Genomic DNA, 27,105 nt, shown 5'->3' with positions numbered 1-27,105 from the left:
GATGCTTCTGGGTAGCCAAGCGGCCAGAACAGAACAACAGAACACACACAAACCTACGTCACACACATATCTGTCCCATTTTTAGTGGTACTGTTCTTCGCAGAGACACGAGGCGCAGTTGAACAAACGTTCTAGGTGTCGCCCTTACATATACACATGTCCACACATGTGTCCAACTGCATAATGACTACATTGCCAAGAAGAACGAATACACTACAGCAGTAGCAAGAACGAGGGAAACCTGGTCGGACTTCGTCAGAGAGTCTGGGAAGTCGGATCCATGGGACCTGATCTATAAAATCATCAGAGATAAGACTTCACACTCCTGATATATTCAACACAGTTAACACAAATTCCAGGAAGGCATTCAACTCATCCAGCTGGCACGAAACAGCCAACCTAATCGTAGAAAAGCTATTCGGAGGCTCCTTAGCCAGGTGGGAAGGAGCAGCAGTGCGTAGCACACGCTTCTTGATTAGACCGGGGTTCGAGCCCGTGACCAACAAATACGGAGGATGCGGAAAGGTCAGGGAATGACCACCGCATATCCCAGAGCAATATGGCCTTAGTTGCTAATGCTCCTAAAAACCAAATAACTAACTAACAAAATCTATTCCCACCAGATGATATAACCGAAGACCAACCAGGACATAACTGAAATAGGAACAGCCAATAAAAGCTACAACCTTCATTTCGAGGGATCAGCTCTAAAACGGTGTTCGCAGGCAGTTACGGATGTACGAATCCAGCTCTTGGAAATGTGCGCTCGCAGTTTTCCTTCTGTGGGCAAACGAGCGCAGACCAACACCACGCATTTCAACGAACCCCCACCCCAACCCATATACCTTTTAAACAAATAAATCTTTATATTGTCCTACTAAAATTAAAATGTAGGTGTACATTGGTAAGAGACAAATTCCCTTCACGGCAAAAAATGCCAGGGGATTACCATAAAATGTGAATAAAAGAATGTCTAAAATATACAAGAAAGGTTAAATATACACGAACAGATGAAATATAAACTGCATTACTCATCACTGCATTTCTGTCTACACTCCTGGCAATTGTAATATAATTTCATCTTAACATCACATCCACTCAATCAACTTGTGCGAGATGTACACTTGTTGAAATAAGTACACACAGTTCTTGACAGAAATTCACACAACTACTAGGCAACACAACAGTAGCCTCAGCGAACCACACTGCGGTTTGTTTCCTATATTTCGAATCTTCTGTGAGGGTCCTTAGTAGGTCAATTCCTATACGTGTTAGGCACTGAATTGATTCTAACGCACTGGCGGGTATAAACCCATCTTCAGTCTGTTGGTCTTCATTCTCAAGGATTTTGTACCTCTCAATGCAGATGGCGGGATGTGCCACTCACAAAGCTGCCAGAAGCATGGTGATGATATCGTGCCTGCCAGTCCTCATTTTGATTGTGGTTATTAATCGTTTCCAGGCAATGGTGTCTGGTAAACGCTGCAGTTTAAGCTAGTCAGAGAGCTGCGTGGTCTTTAACTGTTAAGGTGATGGTGCTTATGGTTTGCCCACTTCAGCAGCCAAAATGGCCAAATACACTGTGGTTCTTAAATATCGTGCTGTTGTTGCAGTCTGTTTCACGTGCAAGAGGTGCTGTTTTGTTGCCCAACGTAATTAGTCCATTTTCTTTACAACCGGGCCAATATGAGACTTGAACGTAAGTTTCGTATCAAAAGTTACTCCCAGATTTCTATGCGTCTCAACAACTGGGATAGGTTTGCCATTAAGTTTCGATTGTACGAGCGTAGGCGATTTTTTGAGCGAGTACACCAGGATTACCGTCTTCTGTGGATTTAGGGCCAAGCCAAGTTTGTCTAGGTACACGAATAAGTTCAGAAGCTTATAATTAATCTGGTTACACAATGCCCTATTGGTCATGGACGGTTGGATGTGTGTTAGGATATTAATATCGTCTGCATAAGTGCACACATCATCCCTACCGTTACAGAACGGGATCATAATGGCGGTAAAGAGGAGTCCAGATAAGACTCCACCCAGTGGAACACCTGCATGGAGTTGGCGTTGGAGGATCTGACTGTCTGTACAGTAATAAATGGACCGACAAGTAAGTAGGGCCTGTAGGAACTTCAGCAAATTTCCTTTTATTTGGAAGGCGTGTTGGAGCAGATGAAGTAAGGAATGTACATCCAAACTATTGAAGGCTGCTTTTATATCGGCATAAATTATTGCAATTTCCTTTCTGGCTTGAAAAGCATTTAGTATTGCGGCTTGAACTGTGAGGAGGTTAATAATAGTAGATCTTGCAGTTATTGAATAATGAATTTGTTGCGGCTGCCCGTCCAGTATCTGATTCGACAACTTTGGCAACAGAGCTTTCTCCAGTACTTTTAACAGGGTGGATGCGGTAGATATTGGCCTAAAGTGCTCCACACGGTTAGGCTTTGTAATGTTCGGCATTGGAATTACAGCGTAGTTATTCCAGTTCTCAGGGAAAACTCGGCAAGCAAGGATAGAGCTATAAATTGCTTGGAGTGGTTCAATTAGGTAAGGGCTGAGACACTTTACCATGAAGTGGGGGACTCAATCAACTCCAGCTGTGTTAGTTGGCCTGAGGGAGTTAATGCTCTGTATTAGTGCTTCTTTAGTGATAAGAACAGATTCCATCTCATTGTCAACTAATTGATTCCACTCAAACTCCCTGACTTGGGACTCGTGATATATGCTGGGGGAACTGCTGATGTGGTCCATCTACGCTTCTTTGTCAAGCCCCTGATCTGTGTCACTTTTATGTGTGCAACAAGGTAGCTTTCCTCTATCAAGTGTGTCTTTCATGTAGCGGATGATTGCTCTAGATTTTTCCCTATTAAATATTGCTCTGGCCCTCGAGTAGTTAATTCTATTTTGTGTGTCATTAGACAGTTTCCATTTTCTGTGCAGAGTTTGCTTTAGTTTAAACAATGCAGTTAGGCTAGAGTTCCACCAGGTTTTAGATTTTGATGACATCCTTACTACTTTGGAAGCCGCAAATTCTGTAATAGAGTTAATCCAACTGGTTAAGAGAGTTGTTGCAAATAAGGCATCACATTTGAGTAGACATTCCCACGGGATACAGCTGGCAGCAAATAAGCATTTATTTGGGTCCAGAAAGGCTGGCGAAGTGACCAGCTGGCTCTTAAGTTTTTCCTTAGCATTGAAGTCCACATACGGTAGCATTATGAGCATTACAATTGGGCTATGATCGGATGGAAAGAACATTTCAGGGGGTACATCAATTATGCATTTACCAGAAGAAAGAATTAAATCCAGTCTGTTTTCACCTCTTGTAGGTTGGTCATTGAAAAGAGAGAGATGGAGCATGGTTGTAGTTTATTTAACATGGTGTCCAGTAGGTTATTGAGCTGTGGTGGAAGGTTGAAATCTCCACATACTGCATGGGTGGCTGACACATGTAATTTGTTGAGAAGCCAGTCTACTACATTATTTATCATTTCTAGGCTAGGGACAGGTGGAATGTAAACGACTGCTATATCTAAGAGTGCTGAGTGGACTTTTAGAGTGACAAGTAATGCCTCTGAATCCGCGTGAATCCGACTGAGATTATTTGAAGAGCTATGTCATGTACAAACAGGGCTGCTCCTCCACCCCTCGCTACAGATCTGGATTTGAAGTAGGCTTTGTATCCAGCAGCGTCAGCAGAAGGGTGGTGCGATGCACAGGATGGCCCCTCCTCCTCTTTTGTAGGTTTGGGATCACTACAGGTTTACGTATAAGCTTTAGAAGACCCCTCAAAAGTACCCTCGAACACAGACACCCTTTTGGCTAATTCACAATTTGCGGTGGATGTCCTCCAGGAACAACGCGCTTAAAACCTTAATTACCGGCTAGTGTTTTGAACCGGTCCGTTGTCACAGCAACGTTCATCACGCCGAGTGTGTTCCCCGAGGGAGGGCCGGCCAAGCAAAAGCAAAAGTGAAAAAAGAAATTTCTAAAATCCGATCAGAAAAAGAAAGGCACGAGCTTTAATTAGTTCGGGGTTGTTATCACGCCCGAATGCAGTTTCGAACTGTGTTTGACACAATGCGGTCGCCTCCCGCTACCGCCCCATTGTGGCGAGCGTTGAACGCGATACGAAACAATTCTCTGCGCGTCTTCTGCTCGTTCCGGTGCGAAGGCCAAGCAACGTCTTTTAATTTGACATCCGCCACGTCCCCAAAGCAGCTGCGGCTTGTGAAAAGGCTCGCGCGTAAAGTTCATCACTTGTTCACGCGAGGTTTGCGCGGGCTGTTTCTTCCGCAATTTGGACACTCGTGCGGAAGTGCGCTCGTGTGCCGCCTGTTCACGACGTAACAATGAGTACATTTTGACGAATTGTCCTCTGGCGCGTGGCAACAGACGCTCCTAAGTGAGAGTCATCTCTAAAGAGGGTAGAGTGCGGAAGACAAGTGGACGCACAATGGGGGAGGGAATCCTAAGAGGTGGAAGATGAAAACATACAAACCGTGTCGCTTACTGCCGCTTTTCTTTCATCTTCTGAGCACGAAATTCGAGAGAGCCTCATCGTGTTTTTGTGTTTTGTGATCCGAGGGGCTCTTCATTCACCGCTCGCGACTTTCCCCAACATCAACTGCGTTTTTTCCTAACGACCTCTTTTGCGACTTCCGAACGAATTTAAGAAGAAACAGACGATATTTTTAGGTCCGATTCCGCTTTACGTCATCTGGCGCAAGTGCGCGATGAAAAAGAGAGAAAAACTTTTCGCGACTGCTTCGATGTTTCTGAGCCGCGAGACTGTCGCGACGCATTGCCTCGGAGTTCAGCCACAAATAAACGTCGCTTCTCGCGTAGTAGTTCTTTGAATAAATTCGAAGAGAAGACCGTGACTATCGAAACGGCTGTGTGAGGAGAGTATTATTGAGCAGACATCCCGATTCTGGGAAAAAATATTGAAGGTCCATAATGAAGAACAAACTGGGGGGGGGGACGCAAACAAAATAATCTGTTTAGCACCCGACCGCATAATTTGTATCCTCCACCCAAGAATGCGACCAAGGGCATTATGGACAGCGGTGCAGCAAGCGTGGATGATGGAAATACCTGAGGAACGCTTTCGTGAACTAGTGGACTCAATGCCTCGTCGTGTGACTGCTCTTAACCTGGCGATAGGTGGGCCTACGCATTACTAGGTTGGTACCCCATGATTTGTGCCCACTCAGTGTATAATTATTTAATGGAAATAGCGCGCAGGATAATTAAACAGAAGTACGAATAAAAGCCAAAATAAATTTCCTTCCAGGTTTTGAAATCTTTGCTAAGATTAATGTCTGAAAGGAAAGTGTTACGTAAAAAAGATTGGGAATACTTTAAAGGCTTAAGAAAGCTCACAAAGAATATATTAAGACATCATTACGAAAAATATCTTGAAACGAAAGCAGAAATGCAACGGGACTGAAACGGGTCCCGGACATACCGTCGGCAACTGAACAAACCGAAATAAAAAATCAATAAAAAAATCAACGCAAATAAAATGGTCCTTCGCTAAACGAATTTCTGAATTATTGCGCAATTTGAAGAGCAAATGAGAAGAAAAGTTTTATATTCTTCATCGTTAGATGGATTTTCTTCCAAGATGGGAAATAACTCGGAAAGATTAAAATTCCTTATTGCTCGATTACCTCGCGTTTTAATATGGGACCAACGGGTTCCTTTAGCTTAGGAAATATTCTTTCTCGGCTCCCAAGGGTCTGCCTCGGGCCCATTATTTATAATATACTTATTATATTCTTAATAATTTACGATTATTATTTTTAATATTAATTTCTTATAATGCGCTATTTAAACGAAATTAAGTGCCCTGAAATTAAAAAACAAAAGACTTATGCCGATGATATGTATAAATTAACTTAAGAAATGAGTCCGCTACTTAATGAACATTTACAGTCAATCAGTCGAAGAATAATAAGACATGGCTGACCTCCATTAAAGTATTTCATTTTATAAATATACACGATGGATCAAGAAGATGGTCGAAGGCTTTCTGAGCTGCGCGTAAATGCTCAACTGGACAACGCATCTTCTTTATTGGAATCAATAAATGTTAGCTGTCCTCAGAGAATTCATCGAAAAACAGCGCAAAGTATTCGGAGTGCGCGCAATTAAATGCAATCCCGTTTTGTTTCTCCACAATTTCAAACAACCACCAGGAATTTTAACCAACTGCAATCGGAATGTTTTTGTCACTCAGATGTAAAGACTGTTTTGTGTGAGTTTGCGCAGCGTTGGGGTTTGTTATTGTGACTCTGGCCGTTTAGCCATTGGCCCCTTGTGGGACCCCCGTTGCCCAACCATCGCCCCGAGGAAGCAGGCCAGGCGTAGACAGGATCGGCGTACTCTGACAGGCCCTGCTACCTAGTATCCGAAGATTTCAGAGAAAGAGCCTAAAAAAAACGTATAGGTCGAGAGGGGGTAAGACTGGAGAAGGGGAGGGAAAGAGAAAAACATGAGGACGATAGGAAAGGCATTCCCAAGGGCTTTTCAATGGAGCAGACGCTCCATCAGGCCAAAGAAAGAGAATACGGTTTTGGGGGTAAAAGTAGTGGCAATAGAGTGCGCTGCAGGCAGGTGGCCCTGTGGGTGAGTAGTCCGTTCGGCTCTGCTGCACCTGGCTGTGGGTCCAGCTTCATTTAGGATGTCCAGCCAGGGAACTCTTGTTGCCTGCCAGGTCCTTGATGTTTGCGTGTCATTCTCTCGGTTTGGATGCGTCTCCGGTACAGGATATTCCCAACCAGTGGAGGGGTACTTAAGTGTAAAGTGTGTCAGCTGTCTGAAGGCACCAGGGGTTTCCCCCATCTCCGCATTGTGTGACACAGAACTCTGTGGAGGCCACAGATTTAAAAGTGTGTTTTGGAGTGGACACGTGTAGGGCTATGTTCTGTTATTTCTCTGACCATTTAGCTGTTGGGCCCCTAGTGGGACCTACCGTTGCCCACACTTTGCCACGAGGAGGCAGGTCAGGCACCCAGTAGATTATTTAAGTACTCTGGCAGACCATAGCTTAGTTTCCGAAGATTTCAGTGACAAGGACCTAAAAAAGGTGGGGGGGAGCATTGAAGGTTAAGTTGTAGCCAAGATGGTTGTAGGTCGAGGTAAAGAAAGTTTTGCATTTTACGGGCGTACGATTTGATTAGGGCAGAGCGCGTCGGTTAAGTTAGAGTGGGAGGGAGACTGAACACTGGGGGAAAGATAGAAAATGGGGTTCTTAATGAAATTAATTAAAAATTTTATTGAAACCCGAATCACGTGGGAGAGAGGGGCGGTTGAGCCGCCTACTGTTTTCTATTTAGTGCGTGCATTTATTCAAAGCGATAAATGCGGGTCTTAAATTATTTAATACTTGTAAAGACACCCCCCCCCTGCAGCCAAATGGCGACTCCAGCGAGGTGTCTGAACACCTCGCTGGAATCGCCATTAATATCTCCCGCACGACCTTCATCCGCCCACCCACTTCGGCCTTTCTTCTTCGCCCACGAATTTTCCGAGGGGCGCTTTAACGCACCAACTCCATTTACCACGTGCCACTCGTGCCATTATGAACGAAACGCGGTCCCGAAGCAAAAACAAACCCCCGAAACTGTACCGCGCCTAAAAAATCCAACGACAATAAATATCGTTCATTGATTCGCCTCTCGAGTGTTTACCCACCGTAAACATCTCGTGCACATAAAGGTACTCGAGAAACGAAAGACAGAGCGTGAAGTAGCTGGTGCCCGCAGTTGAGAGAATAAAGAGCCGAATCCAAGAAGAGAATAAACAATCTGTTCCAACTACATTTCGCAACTCTCAACGAAGCGCTACTGAATACCGCAACTTACTTCTTTCATGGCGTCTCATCAAAAGACGTTTCCGTTCATTCTTATTCCTCGAGTACCGGAAAACAGCCAACAAGGCCCTTTCACAGGATCTTATTTCACGAATGGTGCTTCCTCTGCATCTAAAAAACTTGTTTTTCTCTTTCGCTCGAGGCATTTACTTTTCTTCCAAACTCTGTACAAATTGCAAATCCACCCTGCCGTGGAATATTGTTCCCACATCAGGGGGTGGTGCCCCCAAAACCTCACTCAGGCTTCTTGATTCCGTTCAGAAGAGGGCAGTTAGGTTAATTAATGACTCATCTCTAACAGAGTCTCTCCACTCTGGAAGACCGCAGCTGTTACCTCCAGTTTCATCTTCTTCTCGATCATGTGAGACCGGAATCTGTACCTCATACTTGTTCTAATGGTCTTGAAATGGAACCTCAGCTAAGACCTCATTTGTCTTAATTTCGTAAATAAGGTATAACTGAAAACAAATATTTTCTCCCTCTGCAGTGAACCCCCAGAAGAATGTGGCCCACCTTTCGGCAACATCAGGTGGGTCAGCGTCTCGAATTGAGACTGTACTAGCACAATTGGGGCTGGCCCACCTTCCCGCGGTGTGGACGAGTACCCAGAATCATGTGTCCAGGAGACTGATGCTTCTGGGTAGCCAAGTGGTCAGACACAACAACAGAACACACACGAACCTACACTGGTCACATATCTGGCCCTCTTACAATGGACGGTATTGTTCTTCACAGAGATACGAGGCGGAGTTGAACTGACGTTCTAGGAACCGCCCTTTACATAAACACGTGTGTCCACTCTCTGTCTCATTGGAGTTCTGTTTCTGCTGCGTGTCTTCTCTTGTGGATACTTCCACGGTCACTGTTCTTCTGACTTCGCATTTCATGTACGACTCTCCCCAAAGGTTGGATGCCAGTCCGAGAGAGATTGTGGGGTACCATCGCAGCAGATGGAGGTCCCGATCTCATTTTGGCATTTGTCCAACTGACGAAGGCCGTTGCAGACTTGAGAGAGCAGAGACGCGTGACCCCTACTGCTACTGTCGAAGGATTCCTTTCCGAAGAAGGGGGCCGGAATGAACCCGACCACGAGTCACGCGAAGCAGTCGAGAAGCAGCTCAGAAGAAAGCGGCTTTTCAGGGAAACGCATCTGCCCCAGCCCACCAAATGAGCTTGGCTGGCGACAATCTTCTTCTTCTTTTTTTTTTTTTTTTTTTGTCTGCAGCAGCTTTTTCTGTGACAGCGCGACCCAGCAGCTAATAACAAGAAATCGCAACCCTTGCACGTGAGGGCTCTTCATTCGCGGCCATTTAAAATTAATTTAAGGGCCTGCACCGCAAATAGGAGTGGGGTCTTCTGTCCTAAAGTGTAGACGTCTGTAACCCCTCAAGTGTAACCCGTGGCATGATGCTGTGAAGGGTTCTGTAGAGTCGTGGTACCTGCGTGTACCGGTCAATCTTACAGTAATATTTTCTATAAATTTCATGTGACAACTCGACGCGCAGCAGTTGCGTTCCGAGCTCTACTTCGCTTTAGGCTCCCAACGAGGGCCGCTCCGTTGCAATAACAAAATAGGGCCACTAATCCCCAGGGACCCTGCTTTGTTCTTTTCATGGCACGTGGACTCTTCCTCACATTACTCTAATATAACGCCATTATGTCTTGCATTTCCCTCCCTCCCTCTCTCCCTCTCTCTCTGAGCTGCACCCGAAAGGCCCGAGTGCGAAGACAATTTGACAACATCTTGAATTTTCGTCATTGTACCGAGGAATATCTTTACAGTCCACGTGGAATATGACGCCATCAATTATTCTTCTCGTAAACAGTAGGGCGTACAAGTTTCGTTGCAGACAACACGGATCTGAAGAGGTGGGGCCTTCAGCAATCGTGAAATTCCTCACCTAAGAAGACGGATCCCCAACAGAACTTCCGAGAAGATGATTAATGATTTGGTCCATTGATCCGGGTCATCTTATCGATGTCTTCCAGCGACTCTCTTCGAATGCAGATGACCCAAAGAAAAGAAGAAAAGTTCCCCCGATTCAGTATACACGGGAATGACTTTGGTGTTTTGTTTCTTCTTTCTCTCATTTGCTCGGGATAAGAATTAAATTTGCGCGAAGCACACGCTTGTACACAGAAAACCTTCCGCTGCTCGTGAGTACTGTGATCACAGACACAATTATGACGAGCAGTCGGGTTGCGCCGTGTGTTTTTAAGGGAGTCGCAGAGATCGAAGATATCGTTCTTAAGGACAATATGAGGTTTGGAGTGTAGAAAACGATGCTAAGGGTGGAGACTAAGGAAGAGTACGTGGGCAGTACAATGTCAGAGAAGCGCTGAAGGGAATGAGGATCGCACGAGGAAAAGAACAAACTCACGGGAGTATAATGCGTTTCTATTTTTATTCGTTTCCAGAAAAGTACCCCCACCCCAACCACAAGACACAATTCGTTATCGTTGAAAAGCGAACTTCTTCGCATCTCCAATAACACCCCCCTACTCCTCTGCGGACCGTCGTCGATCTCACATCTGGCTTCGTGGAAATAACTGTTTGCAAGAGGGGCGCACCAGGGAGGCGGACTTCCCTCCCCCACAGTGTAAGCGCAGTTGTCGGGACATCAGCAACCAGCCGCGACATAAAAACAATAGGGGAACTCTGCAGTTTCCTTCTCCTCCACAAAAAGAGCGAAATAAATCCCCCCTGCTGGAAAGGCTACGCTAAACATTCCTAGCAAGTAAATAACCGTGTAGTACTAGTAACGGCGGGGTTTCAGAGGCACCAGAAACAAGGGTAGTCCAAAAATCTTCATTCCGCTATGTCACGTTCTGTGATCCCCCATTTTATTCAGTATACGAGGGGCGAAGAAGACTCCAGACCCACTTGCTGCAGGCGTGGCAGGCACGATGGGATGTCTCCATTAAAGGTCGGATTACAAATAAATTCTTTCCAAATATACATAGATTCCAACCTAAATTACCAACCTGGTATGCACCTGGTCTGTTTGTGACGTACCTACTCACAGGACATGGTGCCTTAAACGCCAAACTAACAACTCTGGGAATAATTGAAAATCCAAACTGCACTTGTGGCATTCCAGAAACTTGGTCGCATCTAATGTATGACTGCCACCAATACGACGACATCTGCTGCCAGCTGGTGACAAGACTACAACATTCACCCAAGGATCAGGAGCAATTCATTCTGGACGATAAAGGACCATACATGGCATTCACCGAATTTGCACAGAAACTGTTTAACAGACGCCGAGCCACACTAGCCCAACAAGCAAATAACAACACAACTGGAAACTAAATGGGACAAGCTACTATTCCCACAACAAATTCCATACCTCCAACGAGAATAAAAGGACATGGCCTACAACTCTGCGACTGACTGAACCCTGAATCTGTGAAAGGGCCACATGGACCTGAACCATGCAGCTTCACTGCCATCAAGACTCGTTGGGGACCAGAATCGAGCAGCTGACTCGATTCCTTTCCGAACCTACCACGGCGGGGCGGAGACTCCTTGTGTCCCCTCGCCGAACCCCCCCTCCCCCCTTTTCTCTCTGGTGAGGCATGGGCATGCCTCACTGACCAACTGGGGGCATCTTCTCTATCGCTCCCATATTTCTATCTTTACCCCCCAGTCTTCTGTCTCCCCTCCTACTCTATCTATATACAATGCGAACGCCCCACACACTAAATTTAGCAACACTCAAAATAATCTTCGCCCAGTCTCGGCCTATCCATCTATGTAATATCAAACCCTCCAGCGGTGTGTATAGGCATACAACATATGGTGTATGCAGACAAGTGAAATGAGTATATACATGTGCATATACATACATATTATGATTTTTTTTTTTTTTTTTTTAAAGGTCCTAGCCGCCGAAATCTCAGGAAACTAAGCGGCAGGACCTGCCAGAGTAACTAAGTCTACTGGGTTCCTGGTCTGCCTCCACGGGGCGAAGGTGGGGCAACGTTGGGCTCCAACAGGGGCCCAGCGGCTAAATGACCAGATGAACAACGGTACACGACATTACACATGTACAATACCCACACACTTTTAAATCTCTGGCATTCCCAGCAAACTGGTACACCCACAATGAAAGCAACGCGGAGATGGGGGAAACCCCTGGTGCCGCATGACATCAATATACCTTACACCTTACACCTTATACGAGGGGCGTTTGAAAAGTTCGTGGCCTCAGTACGAAAGGGTAGAGGTACAGCGTTAAATAGGTTCTGCGCTGAACGTGCAGCGCTTCAAATAGTAACCCACCAAGTTCCACTGAGCTTCAATAACGTCTTTTTAACGTCTTTTTTTTTAATTACAGGCCCTGAAGTGAAGAGAGTTGGGTGAATGAAGAGAGATGAACGAAATCAGTGAGCCATCCAATATTTGGGAAAAAAGGGACTAACGCCAAAGGCAATTCACGAGGATATAGTTACAGCGTTGGGGAGCATGCTCTTTCCTGTTGCGCGGTTGAGAAGTGGGTAGCAGAATTTAAACGAGGGTGGAAGCGCCTGGAAGATGAGGCACGCTGTGGAGCACATGCAACGTTCATCACTCCAGGAGTTTTTATTCCTCTGTTTATTTTAGCAAAGGTTTACAGAGCCGACCAGCTAGAAGGGTGTACAAAAATAGGCACAGTAACAATTATTCAGTATTTACAGTAAGATTCACAGAATTCTTCGCAATATTTTAAAAAAATCGTGGCCAGACATTAATTTAACATTACTTGATCTCGATAAGATTTGGACAAACTGCTTTTACATGTTGTTATTGTTCCTGCTACACAGTGCTGCTGCTTCTGTCTTCTAATCCGAAGAGTTCAGGCTGGGCAAAGTTGAAAAAGATATCGAGTTTCCTTCGAGATGCTCCCATTCTATAATTGTAGTAAGCTGTGGGCTTCGGGTGCACCCTTCACTCTCTGTTGCTCGCTTTGACACAAATTCTACAGTTGGATCTATTTCCAGTGAATTGAATACGTTACTGTATTCATTGGAAAAAGTTCTTTAGGCAGGAGAGGATGTTTATCACAGATCGTAATGGTAGATGGCGTTGCCATGACTTCGTCCAGTAAGTGGGGTAGAGATGAGGCCTTGAAGACTTCGGGCGTCAATCATTCCGGTAAGCATTTGAGAAATTAAGAGGATGTTGTTCGATGCTATGCGAAGTCGCGAAGGAGTGATGATTAAGTTGGTATATAATACTGCCTTGAAGATGGTGATGGGTTGCCTATTACCCTGTTCATCCATCTGATTATCCAGTACTCGATTGCGAGAAATCTGCTTATATAAGAGGTGGGAGAGAAGACCAAATTAAGATGCGTAGAATGCAATTGGTTGTAAGCACTGTTGGACTTGTCTCACGATTACCTTTCAAAAGACCCTCTGCTAGTTAATCTGAAGTGGTGTGAAATCCAGTACTGTTGCTTAAATGTTGTTTAAATTTAGGAATGTTGCTAGGAATGCCTGTTGCTTAAATTAGGAATCAACTAAGCATAGCTTTAAAATTCACTCGTTGAATGAATTGTAATGAATTCTGAAGAATTTTAACTAAAGTTCACGGATACGTTTAGTACAAAATTATTTCAGATAGCAATAATTCTGTGTTGTATATCTCATACTTTGTATATTTTTTTATTGTTTAACCTCAGAAGAAATTCTGTGTACTTATCGTTAATTACAATCGCACCGCAACTGCAAATTATTTGCCAATTGCGCAAAAAAGAAATGCAAAGACTTCCTTCAATGCAATGCGGAATGCAGTCTTGTGTACTGCATTAAATGCATAGATATGTCAACAGCGAACTGGAAAAAGATGTCACAGGCAGCGATCGACTCGTGGAAGGGCCCTTGTTGTATAAATCACAGGCAATCAAAGAAAAAGCAGACGAAACATGAAAATATCTTAGGATCCAGCCCAGCTGATCTCTCATACCCTCCCGACGGTGAACCTCAGTGTCTCAACCGTCCCTCATCATCAATGGATACTCGGCAGAATGGGCTATCCGAGGCCATACCTTATGACGTGGCATCAGAGCAGACAAATCGCTCCTCCTCTCACCTCCTTAACCAAGAAGTTTCACAAGATGAAAATCCAAATGAGCTGACCACAAAACTCATTTTTCAAATCTTGGACACTCACAAATCCATGATGGTCTCTCTTCTTGATGAAACTAAAAAAATCAGATTGGAAAACGCGCAATTGCGTGAATTTAATTATATTTTACTACAGAAAATTTCGGATTTGACAGATCTTATTCGAAACTCCAGCAGATCATTAAGTCCTACATACAATGGGACGAAACCCATGGAAAATTCTACTTTACAGCCAACCCCTGCTCCTGTTGCAGAAGCCACTTACGCATCTATTATAAAGCAACCTCCACACCCTCCAGTATATGCTCATGTCGCTAGTCAGTCTCAGAAAACATCTAAGGATGTCAATCGAACTGCAAATCCACTCCTAGGAGATGTCATTCCCTCAAGGCGGACAGATCTCATCCGAAGACAGCGGAATCTATCTGCCTCTAATCACACAGGCAGATGTCGACATCCTCCTCCTGTTGTGGGAACAGCCACTAACTCTACAATCAGAGCAATCCCCAGAACCAAAAGTTTGACCAGGGGTATTTTTGTTTCGAGACTCGAACCCCAACTCTGCGATAGAGAAGTAGAGCAGCAGATCAGAACTCAACTGCAGATAGAAGCAAAGGTAATAAAAATGATTTCTAAACACGAGTCGTACAGTTCTTTCTATATTCAATGCTAGCAAACAGACTTTGATGAATTACTGAGAGACCACTGTTGGCCCGTGGGAACCATCATTCGGCCTTTCTATGGACGACCCCTCTTCCTGGTCCTAGTGACTTAGCCATCGAAACAAGTGAACATGAATGACAATCCGTGCGTTTTTCAGATATTCAGGAACCTCTAGAGGAAATAACGTCTACAAATGATCCATCTGTCTCTTCAGCCTACCAGAATTTGAATGACACTAACTCTTGTGAAAACATCGTTCTACCCTGTCACTTTCCAACAATTAAGCCAAACAACTAATGCCTTTCTGGAGCATGAAAAGATGCAGTTACTCTATTCTATATGAACGCACGTAGTCTTGTAAAACATAATGATGAACTCCTGATATCATGGAATCTGCATCTAGACCTGATGGTTTTAACTGAGACCTGGTTCTCTCCTGAGATTTCAATCCAAATTCCAGACTACTCTCTTTTTCAAAGTTGCAGAGGTGACTCAAAAGGTGGTGGAGTCCCTATTTATGCTCATAGTCATCTGCGATGCTCTGCCTTTCCTATCACAAATCTGCCTGATCAAGCTTGTGAAATCATTTTTATCCGCATTGCTTCTCTGATGATTGGGTGTCTATACCGACCTCCCTCAGCTTCAGCTAACAGCTTCCTTTAACTGTTGACAATATTCTATCTCATTTCACAAGCAAATCCCTAAGCCTTCTACTGATTGGTGGCTTTAATATTAACATTCTTCAAAGTTCTTCCTCTCAGGTGCAAGACCTGCTAGATGTCATTTCTTCCAATGGTTTCTCTGTTCTTACTGATGAAGATATCCCGACTAGAATGGGAGAGTCGCACAATTCCCTTCTAGACTTCGCAATTGGGGAATGCTCTCTCACGTATGCAATACTTGATACAACCATTTCGGATCATCGTCCCACTTAATGGTAACTGAAAATGAAATAAACGAAGCAGGGATCATGCACACTTTCAAATCTGTCACTCCAGACTCTCCCAATCAGCTTTGTCACGACCTGCAGCAGTCAATGTGGGATGGAGTGCTTGCTACAAGTGATCCTGAAATTGCAACTAACTGCTTTTTTAAGCATACCCTAAATAGCTATGAAAAATACGTGTCATATATCAGGAGCCCAGGGAATAAAAGGGCCATCAGGACAAGAGGGAAAATATGCCCGTTCATCTCAAACAAGATTTGTAATATGTTAAAGAAAAGAGACAACCTTGCAAGAATTGCTAGAGCAACAGGAATCGAGGCAGATAAAATTAAATACACAACGTACAGAAACAAAGTCACTGACTGCATTCGGTCAGAGAAAAGAAAATACTATAGTTCTCAACTTACAGGTATCATATCAAGCAAGAAAAAATGGACAGTTTTGAACAAACTATTACCGGGAAGGAAACTGAAATCTCGGAGCTACTTTGGAGATATAGTTGAAAACGAGGTACTCATTTCAGATGACGAGCTAAAAGCTACTGCACATCTGTAACCTCTTTATCTCAAGTGTGAATAACCACCTTCAAGGAGAAAGTGCCAAGTATTCAATCAGAAACTCCTTTTTTCTCGCTTCCCTCTCGGATCAAGAGATTTTAGAGGCAGGGAATCAATTGAAAGGAAAGGGAGCCTCTGGCTTTGATGAAATATCTCCGTCTCTGCTGAAAAAGGCCCTTAGCTCAATTCTTACGCCACTGAAGTATATATTCAAATCTCTCCTTTCAATCTGGTAAATTCCCTTCTCAACTCAAAAAAGCAATGATCATCCCTGCTCCAAAGGGAAACCGTTGTAACTCCATCAACCACTTTCGCTCAATAGTTCTACTCTCAGTTTTTGCAAAATTATTCGAAAAAAATTCTTCATAGCAGACTCATGGGTGTTCTTGAAGAAAATCAGCTCATTCATCAACAACAGTATGCTTATCGCTCTAAAAGATCCACTGATCTTGCAACTGTTGACTTCTGCTCAAGAATCATTGATAGTCTTGAAAAGGGTCAGTATGCTATAGCACTGTTTCTCGACTTATCTAAAGCTTTTGCTTGCATAAACCATAATATTAAACTTAACAAACTCAATAATCTTGACAGAGGGAAAATTAACCTTCTCCTTGAAGACTACCTTACTGATCGGCCGTTTGTCGTAAGAACAAATCAGTCATACTCCGACGTCTGTTTTTTCTCAAGGGGAATACCTCAATGCTCACCTCTCGGACCTATCCTATTTGTTCTTCAATCGATGAATTTCTCCCTCTTCACCATCTTCCCACCTAGTAGCGTATACCGATGATATTTCCATCCTGATCACAGATAAAGACCCTAATGAGCTTCAGCTCAAAATCTCTGCCTTGCTTTCTGTGATGCATAATTGGCTTCAAAAGAATCAGCTTATACTGAATGCAGAAAAATCAAAATACATGGTGTTTAGAACGAAAAACAAACCACTAAATATTGATTTCGAAATAACTTACAAAGAAAAACAACTTGAAAGGGTGAATGAAACCAAGTTTCTCGGAATCTGGCTGGATGATAAGTTAAGTTGGGCAAAACAAATGATAACCCTACGAAAGAAAACTTCGTCACTAGCGGGAATACTCGCCAGGGCCTCTGCCTGGGTGTCTCCTTCTCTTCTCAGACTAGTATTCCTTTCTTTAATTCAGCCGCACCTCATCTATGGAATCATCTCATGGGGTACCACCAGCCAAGAAAACCTCGCGAGAATCAACTCCATTCTCAATCGATGCGTTCGTTCAATTTTGGGCCTTCCCTGGAACGCATCGGTTAGTTCGAGATAAGAGGAAGTGAGACTCATCGCCATCTACCAGCTATTGCAGAAAGCCGAGGCTATCCTTGTTTACAATGCTATGAAGACACCAGAGTTTCCCCCTCTCTCTCTTCAGATCCTTTTCATAACCACAGACGAAGAAGAAATATCATACAATCTAAGAAATGAAGCCAACCTGAAGATTCCGCTTTTCAGAAAAGCATAAAATAGAGAGGTGCTAAAACGTGGAACAAAAACTTCCTGCAAAAATCAAAAATGTCACTTCACTAAATCAATTCAAGGAACTACTAATTGAACACATCACCAGGGATGTCTGATTCAAATCCCCTTCCACTCAACTCCTGGATTTTAAAAACACCAACATGGAAATAATGTACAAATGTTAAAGGAAGCAGTTGGCAAATAGTTTGTAAATTTGTCTGCAGACATCTCATCATTTTTCTTTTCTCTCCTCATTTAATTGTAAAAATGTTCACAATGATGTTATAAGCAGTGATGCTTTTTGAAGTCTTCTGTAAAGAAATGTTCAAAAAACTCCAATTTATTTCGGTCTTTCCTGTTGAACATTACCTGTACAATTTCAGAACTGTACATTTTTCAATTGTATATTTATCATTTTTTAAGGGAAAACCCCGTAAAAAGCCTTTGGCTTATATGTCCTCCCTCCCTTTTTTCTGTTATCTCCCAAAACAGTGCAACATAAAATAAAATAAGGATTAATAAATTATTATTATTACTTCCACGGTGAGCAGGCCGTCAGCTCCTGTCGGATTGCTCACATTGCAGAGTACGTTTCTTTTTCATTGTGGAGAAATGATTTTGAAAGGTGAGACCCTCATCTCATGTTAAGCAAAGGTCCGTGTGAGACTTCACATTCTGCATTTGCGAACCGTTATGATAGACTTTGATTTCGTTGTTGACAGTGTGCATGATCTGGTGATGAGTGATCGACCAGTAACAGTTCGGTAGCGTCCTGGGCATCTCAGCTGAACGCGCGCCCATAATAATACAGATTCTTCCCATGAAAAAGAGCCGGCACGATGGGTACCCAAGTTGTTGACAGAAGATCTAGCAAATTTCCTTGCAAGGTTGGTGACCACGGAGAGACGTGAGTCCATCACTTTCAGCAAGAGACAATGGAACAGTCCAAACAATGTAAACAGAGCTCTTCTCCGCTTCAAAGAAAGCCAAGTCGATTCCTTCTGCTGTGAAGGTGATGGCTTTGGTTTCTTAGGATGCTAATGGATTGCCTTTAGAAAGGGCAGACAGTCACGGGAGCATATTACGCAGACCCTGCAAGGCGGTGCGTGAAAGCATTAAAGACAAACGCCGAGAAGCAAAAGGGTCCTGTTCCATCAGGACAACGCGCCTACTCATAACACTGTCATTGGTATGGCTACACTGCATGAGTGCAGCGTTAAAAGCTTGAACTGCCCCCCCCCCCCCATACTTACCAAATCCAACGCCATCGGCCTTTCACCTGTTTCCTAATTTGAAAAAAATACCCGGATATCATCCATTTTTCCACCTAAAGTAACATCGTTGCTGCAGTGGATGCATTCCTGGAGGTCCAAAAAGAGAAAACTTTCATCTGCAATCAACGCGTTGCAGCATCGATCGCGAAAGTGCATTCACTCCAAAGGGGACTGACTATGGTGAAAAGTAACACGTTACTCGACTCCTCAAATAAATCTAAAATACTGAGACCATGAACTTTTCAAACGCCCATCGTATTACGAATCTGAGTGCGATTACTTTCATCAGCCACCTGCAAGCACCGGAGAATTACTGCTGACGTCACCTTCCTTCGCGAAGTAATCGCTGAAACCTGAGAAGCAACTGACAAACTAAGAAAATCAATTCTGACTTTTCCGAGAACAATCATAAATTTATCGCCGTTTCCTTTTTTGCCCTACTCAAGTCAGTGGAAGGTGCATACGGGTTTCCGTTCTTCATTTTGCAACTATGCAGCGTCTACATTGCTGATATTGTGGTGCTTATTTTTGATCAAATCGTCAGTAGCGCAGATCCCCCAGAAATTTGGAACGCATACTTTGTGCGCTCAGCATCAAAATGTAAACATCCGAAGGACTACAGACTGATCGCCATGAGCTGTGGATTCCTGAAACCCTTTGAGGCCATTAACCCTGCGCTTACAGAACATTGCTTCAACCACAGGCCTCCTTACCCCCCACACTGATCAAAGGCAGGTCTACTAATACCAACCCGCTTGACACACTTACAGTAATACAAAGAACCCTCGGCAGCCGAGCACAACTTGATGTCGTTACTGGTAATGTGTACGAATTTTAGAAGCAATTCTAAAACCTAGACAGCTTCTAGTCACTCATGAAAACTATCAACATAGAGGGGTACTGCAGGGAGGGGTCCTTTTCCCCTTACCGTTCGCTGCAGCTCTTGAACCCATCTTTGCATCACAATAGGATATTGTCTCATGTGGACGACATAAAACTGTACATAACACCATCTAATCGTAATCAAGCAGCTACCATCAACCAATTGGCCAATCAAAAAACACAACAACTACAAATGTCTAGATTAAATCAGTTTAGAACTCAATCACGCTAAATCAGCTCAAATGACCTTTACAAACAAAAGGTTAAGGAATTCCCCGCGATATAGATTTCTATACCGCAGGGGAACCTGTGAGAAAAGTCATTGCGCGTAAGGACTTCAGACTTACGTGGGACGAGGGCCTTACATTTTAGCAGCATTTAAGCGTCGCCAAAACGAAGACCTGTGCAGTGATGTGGGTGCTTCGTCAAGGGCGCGCTGGAATACATGACCCTCAGCTCATTATCCGATATGCCCAACGCTGCCTTTGTCCCATTCCATTATATTCCTCCATCATCTGGTCCTCAACGCCCAAAACCCACCATCAAATTTCTCGGGTTGGAGTGTTGGATCCTCAAACCGCTTGATGGAATACCAGGGAGGCGGGATACCATTTCTAGATCGGTGCTGAGATCGGAGTAACAAGTTGTGTGACTGAAAAGGATACAGATCGGAGACACTGCAGGAAACTTTCACGTAGATGGAATGCTCATTAAAAAAGCCCGACAAACCAAGATACCGAGATTTGTCCAGGTTCGCATCTGACTCCTCCTGCTGAAGTTGTACCGAAATTGGAAATTTGTTCGCTGTCAAATGTGTTGCTTAAATTTGTAAATAATTCTTTTGATGGCAGTTCATTTAGTAAACTGACTTTGCCAAATCCACTGTTTGTAAAAACTGATTTAATTAAATAAAAAATAAATAAATTTTCTGTTTATACTCCGACACGACCACCCGGTCATCGCACGGTATAGAGAATACGATGAACAGTACCGTATTTAGCAGTCACTGGCTCGAACCCCTGTTCTTCAAAGCACGTGTACTTATGTACGCTCGCGCGGCGTATAACGTAAACTTGTTTGTTTTTATATAAAGTAAATAATCAATTGTATTACGGATGCCTCCCCCCTAGCTGAATGGCCGTATAAGGGGTGCAGACCATGTTTATTGGTTCAATAAACTGATTTAATAATAATAAATTTGGCACAGCCGACTGGCTAGAAAGGTGTATAAAAAAGCAACGATAAAAAATTATTTAAAAAATTGCTTTTTACTGCTGCAATTGCGCTTTCAGCAATTTTAATAATAATTGCTTTGTGGTAAGGTACTGTAAATACAGTATCTGCCCAATAGGTGAGTATATGGAGATCTTTTGGACATCAGAGCGTGACGATGATTAGGTCTGTGAGTGCTGATAACAGTTTTCTCAAATACTTTTAGTGAAGAACAGCCCACTGAGATAGGTTTGAAGTCCTTAGGGTTTCTTCTTTTGAGCATGGGTTGTATCCTGTAGTGATTCCACATTGTCGGAATAGATCCGGAATTCAATATGTGGTTAAAGGTTGTTAGAAGGGGCTCAACAACGAAGGCATTGCACACTTTGACACCATGAATAGAGGAAAGCCGTCTGGACCAACGTAGGTGAATTGGGGGGTCTATTGATCGTATTTATAAGGTAGACGTAGCTAAGAAATCCCTTACGTTAGGGGTTCTTGGGTCTAATGGCATCTGGTTCAAGGTCAAAGATACTTATTCCTAAAATCTCTCTCTTTCTCATGTGAAAAATCCGTATTGAATTTGGATGTAATTGGTTTGGAGTAATTTATTCTGTTCAGTTCTAGCTACTGGATTGCATTTCGGTTACATTTAAAGTGGTCGGCTCTTTCTTGCGCATCTGGTAGTCAGGTGAGTTATGACACTTTTTTTCCATTTTCTGAAAGCTTTTTGTTTCCTCTCGAATGCTTCCCTGACTTCAGCATTGAATCACGTATTAGATCTTCCAGGGAATTTTATTTGCTTGGAAGCTCCTTGGGTGACAGATTGATGAGGATAAGTTGTTTTGGTACGAACCTGTTTGTCACGCAGCGCTGTCGCCGTGATAAGACAAGCGTGGGTTTTGAGCTCAGTCCAGGTGGTGGCACCTGCCACGAAGGCTGCTACCCCCATATGTTTTGTGCCGACAAGTCTTCATTACGAAGAGGATTTTGTGGGCAACCTCATTAGAGAAGTTCGGCCCGCCCCAAGTGGAATGCGTTGTTGGGGGAGAAAGGCAGCGCAGTTTCGTCGATGCCATTTGAGCAGCGGGTTTTCGTCTTTCGTTCAGACTTGATTTACAAATGAGAGAAGTCGACCGGGAATGCCCAGAAATATTCTCGTCATGGTGTAATTTTCGTTAATACAGCACTGTTTTTGCAAGAGTACTATAACTATTCAAAGGTATTTTAATAACGCGTTGGCACACACACCTGTGGCCCCAATAACTGTTTCGAGGCTTCGCTGAAGGCTTTCTACTGATTTCTGATTAAAAGCTAATGATGGTATTGTGTAACCGTCCTCCCCAAAGCATTCGTAAGCTCCACTAACGAAAAAGGACGACACACTCTGGGACGACACACTCAGGTAGCGAGTGTTCTTCAGGCATCGTCCATCCCCAAACACTCCCATTCGACTGCAAGAGTGTGAAAATTCGTGGCACGAGACCGTTCTGAATGTGATGGGAACTCAGGTTTGTCTGTGGGTGCTCGCTGCTGAGGACTGCTTTCACACCGTAGCTGAGTTAGTTGTGGTTAAAACCGCATGGTTTCACTATCAGGAAACGCGGTCTTTCATCCTCCAGAGCAAAAAAATCGATTCGATAATACAGATAAAACGGTGCATATTGTAAAAAGGCCCACCGAGCCCTCGATACTGAATGGTGCGTGGCACTTCACCTACAAAATCAAAGGGCATTTCGACATTATTTTATTTAAAGCTGACGGCGACCCGCTGAAGTAATTTCATGGCTCCAGTTGAAAGACGCAATATTTTGCTTACGGTCTGATGAAAACGCAAAAAGTGTCCCCAGGAATTCGTGCGAAAAGTCGGTGGACGGTTTAATTATTTTTAGGTATCGCTGGGTCGCGCTGCTAAAAACAATTCAGGAAGTCTCCTTCCCTCCGGGAACAAAACTTGGAGACAGGACTGGGAATGCGTAAAGAAAACATCGGAAAGTTAACGAGAGATCCGCATGATGGCATCATCAGCACCAGAAGCTTCTGCTCAGCACCAGCGTGGAAAAGTTTATTTAAAAGCAAGGTGCGATCGCCGTCCAGACCTCATCACGCAACAACAAATGTCGATCTTCGGGCCGCTTAAAATTGAAATACTAAAAAATCATTTTCTCGTTGACACAATGATTATTTCCTATCTTCAATACAGCCTAAATCGCAGATTTCTCTTCTTCCCCACTAGTACTGACAATATTCTCGTCACAACCTCAACAGGCATTCCCCAAGGAGCCGTTCTCTCTAGTACTGTATTTTCAGCATCTCTACAACCACTTCTACAAGAAAATCCAAATCTACTGGCATATGTCGATGATTTAAAGTCATTTTTAATCTCCAAAGTTATCAATGATGCGAATTCACAGATTTGTGAAATCATCGAGTACCTGAAAGAGCTCAATCTGAATATAAATAGAAACAAATCTGCTCAAATTACCTATTCCCTTCAGAAACAACCCAACCACATAGAAATAAAAATTGCCGATGTCCCAATCCCAAATGTTTACGCTCACAAAGACCTTGGAGTTGTTTTTGATAAAAATCTCTCCTTTAATGCCCACTATTTATATGTTGCTCAAAAAATTCAAAAAGGCAAAATGGTTAATCAAACAAGAAGCAGCAGCGATTCAAGACAGAAAAACAGTCATTAAGCACGTTCAAAGATGCATCTTTCCCATTGTGTCCTATGCTTCCGAAATCTGGTCTGGTGCTCCTCAAGTAACCGTCAAGAAATTCCTTGCCCTAGAATATTGGGTTCTTAGATGGCTCAATAGTAAGCTTCGTTTTCCCCATACAATATTCAAGCAACAGCTTTGTGAAAATCTAAAACCAAAGCCTCTGTAACAGATGATCAACGAGTCTGGAGTCAAGCTTCTTGCAAAGTTAATCACTTCTGCATGCGACGCACCAAATTTAGCCAATATAATAGCTGCCCCAAACAGGGAAAATTCAAGAAACCAGCGATTCAAATCCAACCTCTCCAGGCTCAAACAAATGGACAGAATTTTCCCCAATGTATCCCTTCACCTCATAATTCTTCACAAAATTGATTGCAACAGGTTATTCAGCTCTGAAGCCTACAGTAGTCAGATATTCGATAAGATGAAGAGAAATAAAGAGAGCAGCCTGCCTCAAACCCAGGAAGTGCAACTGAAATTCAAACGTGCTGTTCTCGCAACTTCTTTTTTAATTCATAATTCCTAGCGATTGTTAATATTTATATGAAATCTGCTGTCTTCGATTATTTTCTTTTATTTCCTTTGTATCGTGTTATCTGCCCCTAGCCATGGGCTGTGAGGGGCTTGCTGTATTTGCAACGAATCAATATTTATTTATTTTCAGAAAGTTTAAACGGAATTTCGTGGAGGGGGAAATCATATTCAAGAAATCAACCTAAACACTTCCGACCCATCTCCAACTCCTCCAGCCTGCTGAAGCTCCTGGAGAAGGCCTTACTCCCCATCCTCACTAAGCAGATCTTGCCCAGTAATCCAGCCCAAATTCACTACTCCCTTCCAAACAGATCAACGATCACCAATCTGCTAGCCACCACGAATACTATCTTGTCAGCATTGGAGAATAGGCAGGAACTAGCTGTGACTTACTTAGACATTGAGGCTGCATTTGATGCCGTCCAAGTAAACCAACTTCTCACTCTCCTGGAATGCCACTTCCAGATCACAGGGAACATATTATGCTTTCTCTCCTCTCTTCTGAATAACAGAGGTATAAAGCTTCATACAGGAGATCGCACCCTTACTAGATCCGTCACCGCAGGAGTCCCACAAGGAGGGGTCCTTTCGGGCCTTCTGTTTTCATCAATTATCTTCCCACTGGTTGCACATTCTCGATGTCTACTGAGCTATGCGGACGATATCAAGATACTCACTCCCATCATTCCCGGTCAAGACCTAGATCTGGTAAAAGTGGAAATTAACAACACTCTCACCACAGTCACATCTTACCTCTGCCAGTTTGGGCTCAAGATCAATCCTGCTAAGTCCGAGTTCATGGTGTATTCATTGAAGCAAACTCCTTCTTCTCTCCAGCCTTCGGTCGGCAACACCCTCATCCCAATTGTGTCCAGCCATCGTGATCTGGGCGTTGCATTCGACCCAAAACTTCGATTCAACGCCCACATAGACATGCTCCTCACACGTGCTTCAAGACTCCGGTGGATAGCAAAACAACATTTCCTTCATATCACAGATAAAAAGATAACTGTGAGGTACATAAGAACAGTCATCTTTCCACCTTTACTCTATGCTGCTGAAATTTGGGCGTCAGCGGCACGGTCAATAAAGAAACCACTCTTTGCCACAGAATTCTGGCTCCTAAAGTGGGCCAACAGGAAGCACAACCTTCCAGCTCTGATTCACACCACGCAGCTTGCCAACTCTCTCGGGATTCCACGGCTTCCCACCTTAGTCGACGACCAACGCCTGCTAGCAACAGTCAAGATGATAACAGGCATAATGGCAACACTTTCATTCTGGGATGCCTGTGGCTGGAGGATCCCCCCTGTTACCCTTAGGGCCAATCCCGAGCTCTACTCGCATTCAGCACGACTCCATCTCTCGGACAGGTTCCTTCCTCAGCAGATGCTCAAGCAAACCCACTCACTGGACGCCGACCTGAACAAATTCGCTGCTGACCGGACTTACCGGAAAAAAATTATGACGAGTAGGACTAATCAGCAATGACTGATGTATACCTTGCACCTGTTCCTGTCTGATTGAGCTGGTGCTCTTATCTCGATGTTAAGCCAGCTCAAGCAGATTTAACTCTCGTAAGGAGTTCTCTCCTTTGTATTATAATATGTTTTCTTTGTAAAATTACCTTTTTGTAAATAATTGTTCAATTTCCCCAAGTTTGGGAAACTGTAAGCCCCTGGCTTTATGGCCGTGAAGGGTAATAAAAGATTATCTCTCTCTCTCTCTCTGAGAACAGTACGACACACACACATACGTACGCACACACGCACACACCAGGAGGTCAGCCAACATTTCTTAAATTAGACGACTCGTTTACTTACTTGGGAGGGCACCATCACTCCTTGGGCCTGAGGGGGCACACACGGCGAATGAATCCGATACAGCAACAGCACGGCAACTCCTGACAGGCACACGTAGCCGACGTACTTCCTGAGGGTGCGCATTCCCATGTCACTGGTGCACACCAGGGTCGGGCATCCCAGCGGAATGTTTCGGGGTTCTTTATCCTCCGGGTTTGGGTTCGTATTCGGAGTGTTTCTCGGCACTGATGCGGTCTCTTCCGGACCGCGCTCTCAGAGCGAATTGAAGGCGATGAGAACAATCTGCGCGTGTGGAGTCGCCTTAACCTCCCAGGTAGCGAGGAAGTAATTGGCAGCGGAGGTCATTCACGTCATTGTCCGATCGCACCTCCAACGGATGTTGGCAGCGGGTCCGTCGCAGACTGCGCGACCTCGTCTCATCTCTCGGAACTCGACGTCGCACTTCTCACACAACCAACCTGTGCCGCATGTCGCCCGGTGATCGCCGTGAACTCAGGAAATGAAAGTCGTTCTTCTCGCTGCTCCGCGCTGTTAACTTCCGAGCAATGTCGGAGCCCACGCGGTGTTCTCACACGGCCGCCTCTGCTTTCGTAGAGCGTGTCGCTCCGCAAACAACGTGCTCACAGAGTACGCATCGCACCGAGACGGCCGGCTATCGCGTAGTGACATCTGGCGACAACAAGGCGAAATTGTTCAAAAATACGCGCAGCTCAGAAACACTTAATCAAAAAAAGAAAAAAATTCATCGCGAGTTTGGTTTTAATCGAACAAAAACAAATTACGGGTGTTTCGTTAAAACATCCGTGACTCTATCAGCGAAACTGAAGCGGCAGATCCCGTAAGCCACCTCCCAAAAACTGGTACTTTTTTCCGCCACCCCTCGGCAAATCGATCACCCCTAACAGATGCCTAATGGCACCAGGTCCTATAGCCACTGAAATCTCACGAAATTAGGTGCCAGGACCTGCCAGAGGACATATCTTGATCTACAAGCTGCGTTCGATAGTGT

The 27,105-nt window shown here is 44.0% G+C and overlaps 1 protein-coding gene across 4 annotated transcripts in view; it reads right to left on the bottom strand.

The window, feature by feature from the left end:
• Nucleotides 1–26,696, bottom strand: part of LOC150089131 (protein-tyrosine sulfotransferase 2-like) — a 324,464-nt gene extending 297,768 nt beyond the window's left edge. For all 4 annotated transcript variants that reach the window (XM_090390341.1, XM_090390343.1, XM_090390342.1 and 1 more), the window contains exon 1: nucleotides 26,097–26,696. In XM_090390341.1, coding sequence (XP_090246467.1) covers nucleotides 26,097–26,225 — 129 coding nt within the window. In that variant the 5' untranslated portion in view covers nucleotides 26,226–26,696. The remainder of the gene's footprint in view (nucleotides 1–26,096) is intronic.
• Nucleotides 26,697–27,105: the final 409 nt, after the last annotated feature.

This window comes from Mastigoproctus giganteus, chromosome 2 (genome assembly GCF_048544385.1).
Source record: "Mastigoproctus giganteus isolate SK-2022 chromosome 2, ASM4854438v1, whole genome shotgun sequence".
NCBI lineage: Eukaryota > Metazoa > Arthropoda > Arachnida > Uropygi > Thelyphonidae > Mastigoproctus > Mastigoproctus giganteus.
Note: the sequence above shows the minus strand (reverse complement) of the source record. Positions and strands in the feature narration are given on the sequence as shown.